This window comes from Rhincodon typus, chromosome 2 (assembly GCF_021869965.1).
Source record: "Rhincodon typus isolate 14 chromosome 2, sRhiTyp1.1, whole genome shotgun sequence".
NCBI lineage: Eukaryota > Metazoa > Chordata > Chondrichthyes > Orectolobiformes > Rhincodontidae > Rhincodon > Rhincodon typus.
In genome coordinates, this window is record NC_063333.1 from 120,655,720 (window position 1) to 120,669,591 (window position 13,872).

At 39.4% G+C, this 13,872-nt stretch overlaps 1 protein-coding gene across 1 annotated transcript in view; it reads left to right on the forward strand.

Moving 5' to 3' along the window:
• The window catches only part of e2f3 (E2F transcription factor 3), a 46,401-nt gene that overhangs the window by 15,455 nt on the left and 17,074 nt on the right, over positions 1-13,872 (forward strand). Inside the window, exon 2 of the mRNA XM_048606007.1 lies at positions 10,690-10,801. Coding sequence (XP_048461964.1) covers positions 10,690-10,801 — 112 coding nt within the window. The remainder of the gene's footprint in view (positions 1-10,689; positions 10,802-13,872) is intronic.

The window sequence follows — 13,872 nt, forward strand, 5'->3', positions numbered from 1 at the left end:
AACCCCTGACTTGTGCCTTGATAGTGGCCAGGCACTGAGGAAACAAGAGCTGAGTTATTGGTACAGAATTCCAAGCCTCAGACCTGCTCTTGTAGCCATGTTATTTGTATGGCTCATCCAGTTAAATTTCTGCTCAATTATAGCCCTTGGGCCGTGGGCTATTCAGCAGTGGTAATGCCAGTGAATATTGTGGAGATATAGTAAGATTCTGTTTTGTTGGAGATGGGCATTGTCTGGATTTCTGGGTGTGAATGTTATTTGCCCCTTAGCTGCTCAAGCCTGAATGTGGACTCCTTAGCTGCTGAAGCAGTCCCAATTGGTGCTGTATACTCTGCAATCATTTGTGAACTTTCCCATTTTTCACCTTGTGATTGAGGGAAGATGCCTAATGAAGTGGCTGAAGATGGTAGGACCTAAAATTCTGCAACAATGTCCTGAACTGAGGTGATTGGCCTCCAGCAACCAAAGCCATCTTCCTTCGAGTTCGATAATCTGAAACTGGGGAGAGCGTCATCCTTGATTCCTGTTGACTGCAGTTTTACCAGAGCACCTCGTCAACATCCTAGGTCAAGTGCTGCAATGTTGTCAAAATCAGCCACTTGTTCCTTTTACTCTGGAGGGGGTTTAGCTTTGTTAACTTTTGGATCTATATTTTGACGAGCTCAGCCAAGCGACCTTGGTTGAAACCCAACCTGACTCTTGGTGAGCAGGCTTGTTGTTAAAGTGCCACTTCATAGCGTCGTTGACATCTTTTGTAACTTCACTGATGAAGTAGTGTAGACTGGTGGTAACTGGCCAGTTTAGATTGCCTTGTTTCTGCTGACAGGATATACTGGGCCATTGTCAGGAAACTTCCAATGCTGTAGCTCTACTGGTACAGCATGACTAGGGGTGCAGTTAACTCTGGAGCACAAGTCAAAAAAGATTTCCTCTGCCAGTATGGTTGAAGGCAGACCTTTGTGCGCCTTAGCTAGCAAGGTGGTACCAATCATTGCGGTTTCGTGCATCAACATTTGACCACCAATCTGTTAAGATCGTTACGTAGTGGTGATGTCCTAAGGTCCCCACGCAGATATCTACAAAGTCCATTTATCAAACTCTGGCATTGGTGAGTTGGAAATTATTGTGAACATGGGAATATTTCATTGATGATCTGCTTACAGGCAATGGATGCATATGTAGTATTTGGACACCTGCCTTGGGACAATGCTCAAAACGGTTATCGATGCTGTGCTCTGGGCTACCAGCAGTAGGAGAACTGTAGTCAACATAATACGTGACCAACACCTTTTCATTCTACCATTATCATCAAGTCAGGCGATTGACCCAAATTCATCCAGTGTTAGAGAACGTGCCAGGAGCAGCACTAGACCATCCCAAAAGTGAGGTGCCAACCTGGTGAAGTTATAACACAAGATTGGACAGCAACATCTGTTTCTGCATAGTCATTTTCAGGATACCCTTTGCTCACTCCAAATGAGGAAGGGACTACGAAAAGTGTCTTGATAGTAGATTGTCCTGCCTTTCTCCTGGCTGGGGTATTGTACTTGGAAATCATTTTGTATTCAAAAAACTTTTTTTTTTTTATTTTGAGCATGGAACCTCTAACTGTCCATGGAGCTTAGGGGACTGTTGCCTACGTGAGTTCTGCCTTCCTGAACAGTGGCAATATGAAAGAACAGACAGTACACCTACAGTACTGGAAAGGAAAAATTGACAGTGACCCTTGTGCCCATGAAGTTAGTTTTGCCCTTCAGGATGGGGTCTTGGGTACACTGTTGGAACTTCACACTTGTATAAATGAAAGACAGCTACAGCTCAGGCACAGTCAGTATGCATCACTGTCATAAGCCCTGATCCTTGATACTGATGCAGCTGTTAAGGAGAAGTTCTATTCTGACCTTGGAGAAATCTCCACTGCTATACCAAATGAAAAGATCATTCTTCTAGGAGTATTAACATCAGGTTGGAAAGGAACCAATGTGGGGGAGAAATCGGGGTGAATAAAGCCATGTAAATTATATCCTCCTGCTGACGGTATGCACTCAGCATGATTTTGTCATAACATACACCCTCTTCCAACTGGATGACAAATGCAAAACCACATGAAGGCATTCTGGATCAAAGCACTGACCCCCTCCTGGAATATTTGTTTGTGTCAAACATATAGGTGATGTCTGTGTCACTTGATGAATATACGGGACTGATGCCTTCTCGATAAATCATTGCGTTGTTGGATCAATGAAGCGCATCCACCCAAGACCCAAACATCCAAGAGGAAGATGATCACAGCCTGACTGAAATGAGGAATTTCAAGTACAGCTCACAACCAATCTGGAAAATTTTCGTGTATCTGACTTCATTCAAGGTGAGAGGGATGAAATAAACTCAGCTGTACTAGATGTTTATGCCAAGGCTATTGGGTTCAAGCATAATCGTCATCATGACTATTGAGCGAAACATTGAAAATGTTTGACTTTCTAGACTAGAAAAAAAGAGTACCCTCCATTGCCTGGCAGAATAGCCCAAGGTCACAATTTTGCTAATGTAGTTTTCTAACAGCTCAAAGCTGACACCTAAACACAAATCTGTAATATAAAGGACATGGTGGGATAAGACAGTCAGAGATTCAGTAATGCTGACTGTGCATTTGTTGATATGCAAAGCTTTTATGAAGACTACAGGGCCTCCTTGAGACATAAGTCAAATGGCCAAAATCTCCTTTGCACACAGGATATTGCCTTCCATAAGGGTGACATTGGTCAATGTTGGAGTGAACTGTGAATCCACATTGACAGCTGTTGCCTGTAACCTGGCTATTGCCAAGTACCCTGTGGTTGAATCCATGGGTGAACTACCATCAATGAGAGAGCTACAACAAACAGACAGATAAAGAACAAAGCCTGCAGCACTGACGTTCCGCCATAAAAGTTGATGATTGGTTACCTTGTGCTCAGATCATGATTTCACAATGTTCGTACAGATTTTTCGATCCTACCAACTTTGGAATGGAGTATTTTAAGTATCCTTGAAGGAGGATAAAGTATGTTGTGCCAACGATAGAGAAAATTGACAGTGTCCTGAATTGTTTACTTCCTGTGCCTGAGCAAACCACCTGGAGACAGTGGCTCTGTTCTGATATTTATTCCCATGGAAACACCAAGAAAAATGTTGAGAACAATATCAGGAACTCTTCGTTGCATTTGTTGACCTGATGCGAGCACTTGTGACAGAGTTGTGAATCACTGTGTGTTTTAAAGACTTGGGTGTCCATGAAGCTTCACAATCTAGCAACTGCTTCATGATATGACTGCAATTGTCTTGAATGGGAGATCTGAAACCTTTTTCAAAATCAGGCTGGTGTTAAGCAAGGCTCTGTGATAGCTGCTGTTACTGTATGTGTGCTATTCATCACCTCTGATCAACTGTTTTTTGAAGTCAGTATTGATTACTGCCTAGATTCAAAACACTTTGGCTTCAGTTAGCACTTTGTCAGACTGAGTTGATCACCTAGACATGCATGATCTGCAGTGCCATTGCCCACTCTGCACCAAATTTGCAAGTCATCCTCAATATCTTCAATTTTGAATACAAGAGATTTCACCTGGTTGAATTTTGCTTTTAAAAAAAGTCTCAGGCCACATTTCTTTAGCCAGATATTCTATTTCTGACATGTTGAAGTATAGACTATGGGATATGTTGAACTCTTCACATACCATGGCAACTATCTTTCTGAAAAGGCTACTGTTAATGAGAGAACGCAACAATGGATTAGCTGTTCCTTCCAACAGCTATGGTTAGTATTTGGCAACTAAGATGTCCTCAAGTTAACAACAGTTAACTCGATCACCTGTCATTCTTCTGAATTTGAATGAATAAAGGCCTAACCTGTTTAGCTGCTCTTGATAAGGCAACCCTTTTTATGCCAGGAATCAGCCAAGTGAATTTCTTTTGAACTGTCTCCAGTGCCATTATAGCCTTTCTTAGATGTGATGATTTAAAGCTTTTGGCAGAGGTGGCATTCTGGATCTGGTCAGTGGCAGTGGGGGCTGCTTCCGCATGTTTCCTCCTTGTTGCGGCTTTGGGGACAGCTTCAGTACCTGTGGAGTTAAGGCAGCGTTCTTTAGCCACGTATGAAATCAAGCTGTGGTTGGGACAAAAAAATGAAATCTGTCTAAATTAATGTCTTAATAAAGAAGGGTCTAGGACTGAAACGTCAGCTTTCCTGCTCCTCTGCTGCTTGGCCTGCTGTGTTCATCCAGCTCTACGCCTTGTTAACCCTTAATTTTGTATGTATTACTGTTTTGTATGTAATTAAAAGCACACTGGATTAATTATGGTGACTTGTATACATTTTACTCAATTTTCATAAACGTGTCAATAAATTATTCTATTACAGTAAATTGTAGAGTATGCAAGTATGGCCTCACTATCACCCTGTACAGTCATAACATAACTTCCCCTATTTTGAAGCTCTAACCCCTAAGCACTGAAGGCCAAAATTCCATTTGCTGCCTTTTTTGCTTGCTTGCACCTGCATGCTTTCATGCACAAAAGTACCCACATTGAGTGTCCATGAAGCCAAGGACATTTTGATAAACCTGCAATAGACTATGATGGACCGGATGCTGCCCTGATGGCTGAAAAGCATCTCATTTGCCAGATCAAGTCTTTTGATTCTGCAACTTCATGCTGTAGGTCTAGTCCGACAGATATGATAGTCAGGTTTCTTAGTGATGCTACTGAGGCATTCTTGAGTATTGGAGCTACCACAACACACTTGTGTGTCCTTGCCGTTCCCATTGCTTCTTTCAACTGGTGTTCAACATGGATTACAGCTTGTCAGCTGAGGAGATGGCGTAATCAGATTGTGGCTGCCACACAATTCCAACCAATGTATCCTCTTCATCGTCCAATTTGAAACTGCTGGTTTAGTTTTACTCTTAACTACCTGATTATAACCAGAATATTTCCAGTAATAGCTTAAATAAAAACGCAAAATGCTGTGAGGGCTTAAATCAGATTGCTTACCACTTTGCAGATGCTGAGTTAACATGGCAGGTCATTGACTTTTTAAAAGCATTTTCTGCTTTTACTTAATTTCCAGCATCTAGAGTAACTTGCTGTAGCTTCTGTTCCTATGCTGTGGAATTCCTATCCTTGACTGCGTATACATTATCTACAGGCAAGACGTTCGCTTTCATACATGGGCTAATGACAGCCAGCTCTGCATTGCCACCTCTTTTAAACACCTTTTGTGATCCCTGTATTATGAGAGCTTGTTCAACCTCCAGACTCTGCTTAAACTAAATGGTGGGAGGGTTCGGGCTGTCATCTTGGGTCTCTATCAAACATCAACCCTCACTACTGATTGCATCCTTATCTTTGACCACTGTCAGGCAGAGCTCGATGGTTGGTTTGTGGCTCTGATGTTTGACTCAAATGTGAGCAGTAGTTGTATTCTCATTCTCTTCTTAAAGATTGCTAGCTTCTTTTTATTAAATTGCTCGTTTTGAGTTCTTAATTCAGTATTCAGGATACCAACAGTCACTTGATAGCACGCAACTTGAATACTGCTAAGAAAACCACTACTGAGGCATCTGTTTTTCGCTCATCAAGCAGAATTGCCAAGAATATTGAGTTACAAAAGGAATGATTTATACTGCTGGAGAAATTGCTGGTTGGTTGATGAATGGCCTCTGACAGTAGGGATGTTGCCATGGTACAATTTAGGACACCCATTTGAGTCCAGGTGTAATTGATTCTGGGTATTCGTTTTTCTTACATTTTGAAGGAAACAAACATTTAAGCTTCTGATCGCCCTGCTAATATACACTTGTAGGACTTACTGCCACTTGTTTTTCTGGACATTAGTGAAGTCTTCTGGTACAAATTTTTGAATAAAGGGGCTGTATAATTGCAAGGTTGTGGTGTTTCTTCTACTCCAGAATGCAGAGAAGTATATAGTCAGTAGATTCGGACTGCTGAAGAACTGTTGAAGTGTCTAGTATTGTGTATTCCTGGTGTTAGTTTCAAAAGGGTAGTAAAATTAAAGCACCTTAAGATTTCACTTTCTGATAGTAAGTTTGTTACAATTTGTTCTGTTCATTCACACTTTGGCAAGCATTCATTAGAAAATAGATGGTGTTTTACACTAATTTTATTTTGGGGCATTCTTTGCCCATTTACAAATAGCGTGAACTTGTGAAATGCATGATGACTGTTGTAACAAGTGAGGCAAGTCTCTGAACCAAATCATTTAATCAAACATGTTTATTTCCTGCACATTGTGAAGGAGAATTGGGCATGCAGAAGCAATTACCAACAGATTTGAAAGGTGTCCTAAATCTTCACTATAGACCTCCAAACAGTTTATTTGTCAACTAATTTTGATTCAGGTGGCTGTCTTGGATTGATTTGAGTGCAATTAAACAACTTGCACTGTCTATTTTATTGAATGATTTTGCAGTAAATACAGATAGTGTTCCATGTTTCTGAATTGATTACATTGTAGGATTAATGATTCAGCTGAATTCCACTGCTCAGAATTGAGAAATTCTATGGTTCTTCATGCTAAATTGTGCCGTAACTGAAGTGGAGTGTGCATATAGAAGTGCAAAGACTGAGTGCTCTTAACCCATTTATGTGCATATGCAATAGACATCTATAGAACATTGTATGTATGACTTTGGGAGCCCACTTTACATATGTTTGGTGTACATAGAGCATGAACGAGAGAGAATGATACACATGCAGAGTGGGTATACTTGAAAGTGGCTGTTGGGACTCAGGGGCAGGTTTGCCAGTAATTAAGAAACACAATGTAAATGGAACTTTGCAAGCAGCTCCTCATATTTTGGTGCACAATTTGTGTTTTAGGATGAATTGTCTCTGCTGTTTTCATGATGTATGAGCTATATGGTAAATTTGCTGTCACAGTCCTTTCTCCTGGTCTAGTGTGCTAGAAGGAGTCTAGTGAGCAGAGTCCCTTGTCTTAAACAAGATGTGGTTTATTGCATAATAGTAACTACATACAAGTTACGTTGCAACAATGTTTATCATATTAGACTCTTGAAGGCTGAGATCGTAGGGCTTATCTTTCGAGATCCTAAACTGTTCTGCCCCTAGTCCATATAACTCAGTGGATGATGCTTCAGGCACTACTCAATATTAGCCTTTTCAATATTAGCCCTGTATATCCTTTTACAACATTGAAGTGTGATGTTTTGGATGAGAAGTTAAACTGAAGCCTCATTAACCCTCTTGGGTTAATGTAAAATGTACCACGAATCTATTTTGAAGAACAGCAAGTAAATTCTTAGTGTCCTGACTAATGCTTATTTCTCAAATAAGAAAATAGCTTTTCTGTCTGAAAGGAGTATTCTACAGGGGCAGATTTATGCAGGGAATTCTATGATTTAGAGCGGAGGCAGCTGAAAGCATTGCCACCAATCAACTTGAGTAAGAGGTCAGATGTAGAGAATTGCTGAGTTCTTGGACAACTGGAGGTGGTTACATAAATGGGGAGGGCTGAAGCAATGGAGAGGTGAATGATTACCATGTGTAGTACAGATGTGTGCATGATACTGAAGTTTTCTGCCCATCATTCATTTATATATTTGGCAAGTATTGAATGCTATGTACAAGTTTTGAGATTGTTAATAAATTACTACAATGAAAGTTGTTATCCATGGGATGCCCATGTCGTAAGGGCTCTTGTGCATTGGTAGTGTTTCTGCCTCTGAACTCATTTGATGATACTGTGGTCAAGAGGTGTATTTGTCCTTTTTTGTTTGAAGAAATGTTGAGACCGAGGTGAGGAGTGGTTTGCTCAAATCCGTAAAGAAAAGCACTTTTGATGCCTTTGGTTCAGAGATGGTGGGAACTGCTGATGCTGGAGAATCTGAGATAACCAGGTGTAGAGCTGGATGAACACAGGCCAAGCAGCATCAGAGGAGCAGGAAAGCTGACATTTCGGGTCTGGACCCTTCAGAAATTTCTGAAGAAGGGTCCAGACTCGATGTCAGCTTTCCTGCTCCTCTGATGCTGCTTGGCCTGCTGTGTTCATCCAGCTCTACACCTTGTTATCTGTGATGCCTTTGGGATTTTTTTGAAGTTGCAACACTAGAAGCAGCCTGAATGGGTTGGGGTCAAGCTTCCATAGAACGTCAATTTTTAGTTTTTAGCTTTCTGCAGTTACTGGGGCCTTGAAGCTGGATGTGGAAGTATTTATTCCTCTGTTACAGCTAGAAGCTGGGGTTCTCTTCCTGCTGTTAGAATCGCATGTGAGACAATCTATTTTACCGAATTACCTAAAAAAATTGTTGTTTTTTTAAAAGTCCAGTTGTTTGTGCTTTTAGTTTGTCCAGTAGTGCTTTTAAAATAAGCTAGGATCTAGACTATCTTAATGTATTTTGAGGGGATTTGGTCTGGTCCATAACAGGAAGTCAATGCTCAAGTCCCACCTGCTCCAGAGGTAAGTATTGACATCACTGTCAACAGGTTGATTAGAAAATATCAATACCCTGTCCTGTCTACAGAAAATGGGACAAATCCAGCATAGCCAATTCTTGTCTTAAGTCTACTCTTCATCAGCAATTTGTTGAAAGAAGTCATCAACACTTATAAAGTAATAACCTGCTGTTTGAATTTGGGTTCCACCAGGTCCCCTCAGTCTTTGACCTCATGACAGTCTTGGTCCAAATTTGAATGAAAGAGATGAACTTGAGGTGAGGTGAGAATTCCTACCTTTGACACCAAGGCATCATTTGATTGCAACAAAGAGAACCAGCAAAACTGAGTCAGTCGTAATTAGAGAGATTTCCACTGATTGGAATCATTTCTTGCATGAAGCAACATGATTATTGGAGGTCAGTCACCTTAAACCCAGGACCTTGCAGAAGTTCCTTGGGGTAGTATCCAAGTCTCGACTACCTTGATCTGCTTCGTTCACAACTCTTCATAATAATTCAGTCACGTCCATATGCAACAAGATGTCAACAGCCTTGGGCTGATGTGTGATTCGTAAACGTTTCCTGCTGTTCAAGTGCTAGGAAATGACCATCTCCAATATGAGAATCTAATCCTCTCCAGTTGACATTCAATGGCTTAACCATCCCTGTATCAGCTCCTAATAACATCGTGGGTTTTTTTAGCCTTTGACCAAAGACTGGACTGGACTAGCTATTTTTAAGAAAGAAACTCTACAAAAGCAGTTCAGAGCCTAGGAATTGTGCTTTGAGTAACTCACCATTTGACTACTCCAAATGCTGGCAGTGTGACGGAACACTTCACTTGTTTGGATGAATGCAGTTCTAACAGCAACCAAGAAGCCTGGCACCATTCCGTGCAAAGCGGCCCCCTTGATTAGTGCCCCACCCACACCTTCAATATTTCCACAGTGGTACTGATGCGCAGTGACAGCGGTTTGTATTGTCAACAAGATGCACCACTAAAACTCATCAATGCTCCTTTGAACTACCTTTCAAACCTACTCCCTATACCTTCTAAGAAGGCACAACTTGCAAGATTCTGTCCCAAGTCCCACACCATGCTGACTTGTAATTATATCATCCCTTCATTGTAACTGGAAACACTTTTTCCCAAAAGCATTGTGGGAGTGTTAACACTGTATGGACTGTGGTAATGTAAGAAGGCAGCTCAGTACCATCACCTCCAGCATAATTGGAGATGGACAATAAATGTTGGCCAAGACAGCAATTCCTGCTGCCTGTGAAAGGATTCAAAGTGAATACATGTACATCTTTAGAGCCATCTTCAGTGTCTGGTAGTTGTACCAAGGAAGAAGCATTTTATTGAAGAACGAAGTCAGATCCTCTCCTTTGCTCTGTTCCTCAGTCCTTGGTACTGTCCCCTTGCTTCCCTCAAATGCTTCCAGTTGCAAGTTTAGTCTTGTTACTTTTTTAATATTAATATTATGCATATATGTTCTGCTAGAAGTTATAGTGACTTAGACGTTAATCAGTGGTTATTCTGACTCCAGAATTGAACTTGAGGTTAAAATATTTATTACTATTGCAGTTGAATACAGTTGAAATAAATCTGGGCCAGGCTGAATTTTCATTGATGCAAATGTGAATGACTTGCTCATTGCCCATGAAATTACAAAATCCAGGTTGGACTGTAGGCACGTTTACAAGGCATTCGAATTTTTAGTGCATTCATTGAATCTGTAGTCATAACTGTTTTGCTTTAGCTTCTTGTTTATTGTTGTGGTCTCCAAGCTTTTTAAAGAAAAACTTCCAGTATTCTTTGGTGTTGGTGTTGCATTGAGTTTTCCACGGTAGGAAAAGTTCTGGCGTTGTCCAGCTGTGAGATAACATTGAGTTAGAAATTGTTTAAATTGAAAAACAGTACTATTCAGCTGGAGTTTTATCCTAGTTTTGGAAAGTAACCCATGAAAGTCTATTTTGCAAAATTCTTTTGGGCTCCATTTTGTTTTTTAAGACTCTTTCTATCTTGCATTTATCTTGTTTATTTATTTCACATCTGTATCTTAACCTATGCTGCTTAATTCTTTTAATACTTTCTCAATACTTGCTTTCCAACTGGCCTGGTATACAGAACTAATAAACTTGTATCAGCTCCTCTTTTATTATGTGACATCTTTAGAGAATTGATGTGAGATGGGTTGATTGGAAGCATTGTAGTTTATTTTTCTTTCAATAGGCAAAGAGGAGACTGGAGTTGGAAGAAAGTGATCACCAGTACCTGGCTACTGATGTTTGTACTCCAAAAGGAAAAGGAAGGGTTGCAATGAGAAGCTCAAATAGTCCAAAAAGTAAGTGTAATCTGATTTATCTTAATAGAATAAAAATATTTACAAATTCAAGTTGGAATTTATTCTGATATTTGTGAAGTTTTAGATATTGCTGTAATGACTTCTTTTCAGAAAAAGTTAACTAGTGGGTCGAATAATTGCTGTAAACCTGATTATTATTTGTGACTAGAACACTGGCAAAACCTGGCTGATTTTGTTTTTCTCTGTTTTGTGCCAATGTTTTCCTGTTAAACAAATTTTGAACTACATCTGGTGGTTTTCCTTCAGGCAGCTTTAAATCAAAAGCTATCAAAGCTCATTCAAGTGATTGGATAGGTAAATTCAAACCTAAACCTTCATTGACATAAAACGTCATTTTTTTATTATTGAGCTACAGAAAATCATTATTGCTTTGGATAGGGTTTGAGATTAATTTTTTAATGTGGGTGATGACTTCCAACAAACCATTTATCGCACGGGAGCTCTGTTTATTTTTAGAAACTGAAAATGAGCTGTTGATTTGGTCAATTACAGCTGCATTTTTAAGTTCTTTTATCCTTTTGAAAATTATAACAGTTTGCAAAAAAAGCTGTATAAATGGCCTGATGCTGTGTTCCAAGTTTAACATATTTTACATTTTAAAATCAGCTTGTTTAGAGATGTTACTGCACAAGTCTTGGAGCAGGTGGGAATTGAACTTGGGTTTCCTGGCTGAGAAATAGGGACATCACGCAAGAACTTCCTCCATCTAAATTAATTTTCAAGTTGATTAATTAAGATCGGGGATGATGTAGAAACTTTACATTGCATGGTTCCATAAACAGCAGATTAGTTGAATAGACCAATTACCCTGATCTCAACAGTTAATGGCCAGGACAAAGAAATTGCCTTGCTTTGAATTGTCATATTATTTCAGCCCACTTGAATAAGCAAATGACAGCTTTTCTTCTTTTTTGAAAGAGGTGATGTTGATTAAAAAATTAACCTGTTTAGATGTGTTATGACATACCTCTGGAGCAGGTGGAACTTGAAACCAGAGGTAAGGACACTATCTTTGCAACCCTAGGAACCGAGAGGTTAAGTTAGACAATGGTAGTTAAGCAGGGATGACATTTTGAGGGCTAATGGTGTGGAACATTACAGTTTGTTATTGTTACAGCTGACTTGGGACGTCCTACTGCTGACAGTGCCAGCAGCATTTCTTTCAGAAGGTACATCCTTCATCCAAAATTAAAATACAGGTAGTTTTTAAAGTAGGAAAAGTTGGTGTCTATTGATTATGTATTTCACAGCTGACCTGTCTCAGTTGAAATGCATGTAATATCAAACCTTGGTTGTTATGTTTAAGTGGGGTTAGAGGCATTGAAAAACAAATCTTCAGTTGTAAAATGAACCCTGAACTTGTATATTAACTTTGTGTGGCACCTTATTGAAAGCCCTTGCAATTCCAAGTATGATGCATCTACTGGTTTCCTTTAACTTACTGTATTAATTACATCCCCTCAAAACTTGAGTACTTTCTTTCAAGCATGTTATTAAAATCATGTTAAATTTGCCTGATCATACTGTGATCTTATAAGTACTTTAAAGTTGCCCTAATAGATCCTACACTTTTCCTGATGATGGATGTGAGGCTAACTGGCCTATAGTTCTCTAATTTACCTCTTTATTCCTTTCTTGAATAGTGATAGTTTTGTTCAGCTCCAATCTGCTGAGCCTGTGTGAGAATCTAGAGGATTTTTGAAAATCATAATCTATGCAGCACTCTTTTTCTTTAAAACCGTAGTATGTAGGCCATTGGATTCTGAGGATGTATTGGATTTTTGTTTTCAGTATCTCCAATACTTTCTTTTTACCATGCTGATATTGGTGAGCTTAAGCTCTTCACACATTAACCCACAGGATTGCCCTCTGTTTCTGGTATTTAATTTGTCTTCTGTGAAAACAAACATAAACAATCTTCAATGTTTCTGCCATTTCCTCATTCCCCAGTTTCTCCTGTCGGTACCTCTACCTCTAAGGGATCAAAATTTTCTTCAACTCTTAAGGAGACTGGTTGTGAAAGTCCTTACATCCAGTGTCTTATGTTCCTGCTAGTTTACTCTCATTCTAATTTTTCCTACTTATCAACGTTTTGGTTGCCTTTCCTAGTTTCTGAAGTATTGTCAGTCCTCTGGCTACTATTATTTACAACTTCTCAACAAACCTATTCTTTTAATCTAATTTTTGAATTTCCTTATAAAACCACAAATGACTTGAAACCCGGCCATCTTCTGCCAGCCATACTTTTTAAGGGTATTCAATTTCATGTAATGTTAGCAAGTATTTAAACATTTCCTTGCCTGCCCTATACATATTGGATGTATGTGATTGTGTATGTAACATTTTGTAATTGTTGATAAACATTAATTTAATGTCTTCAGCTAACTTCTAATTAGTTGGGAAAAGCCTGGCATTACAGGAGATGCTTTGCCAAAGTTTCATTTGAAGTATATTAAGTACACTCAGAAGGAAGTCATAATCATTTTCTTGATAACAACTTTCAACAAGCAACCTTCCAAGTAGTTAACCTGTAGAGAGTGGTCTTGACTACTTGATTTGAGAAATGATTTCAAGAAACTTGCCACCTCTTGTACCATTCTCTATGCACTTGTGCACAAATTAATATTCTGGTGGTTTTTTCACAGATTTGAAGCGGGCAGTGTCAATCAAAATTGTTCATTTTCTATCGATGTTACACGGTAGAAATATAAACTCCCAATGTCTACAATTTGACTAAGTGTATGGGTAATCATAATGGCAAGTAATTGTTAAAAGGAAGGGTTTATTAGTAGTTGACAATAGTTGGTGCACCTAAACATTTGTGACAGGAATGATGGTTTAAACCTTAACTCTCTAGGAATGGGAGTAGGCCATTGAACTCTGGTGCCTGTTTTGCAAGTTTGTTTGATTACTGAATCTTTTGAGTGATCAAGCCTGACTTGGCTCTTTTTAAAAGTTATCTAATATGTCCTGCTTGTCACACTGTCTCAGCCCTGAAGACTCTTTTTGCCTTAAGTATTTTGGTAATTCACATTTGAACATCACAAAGG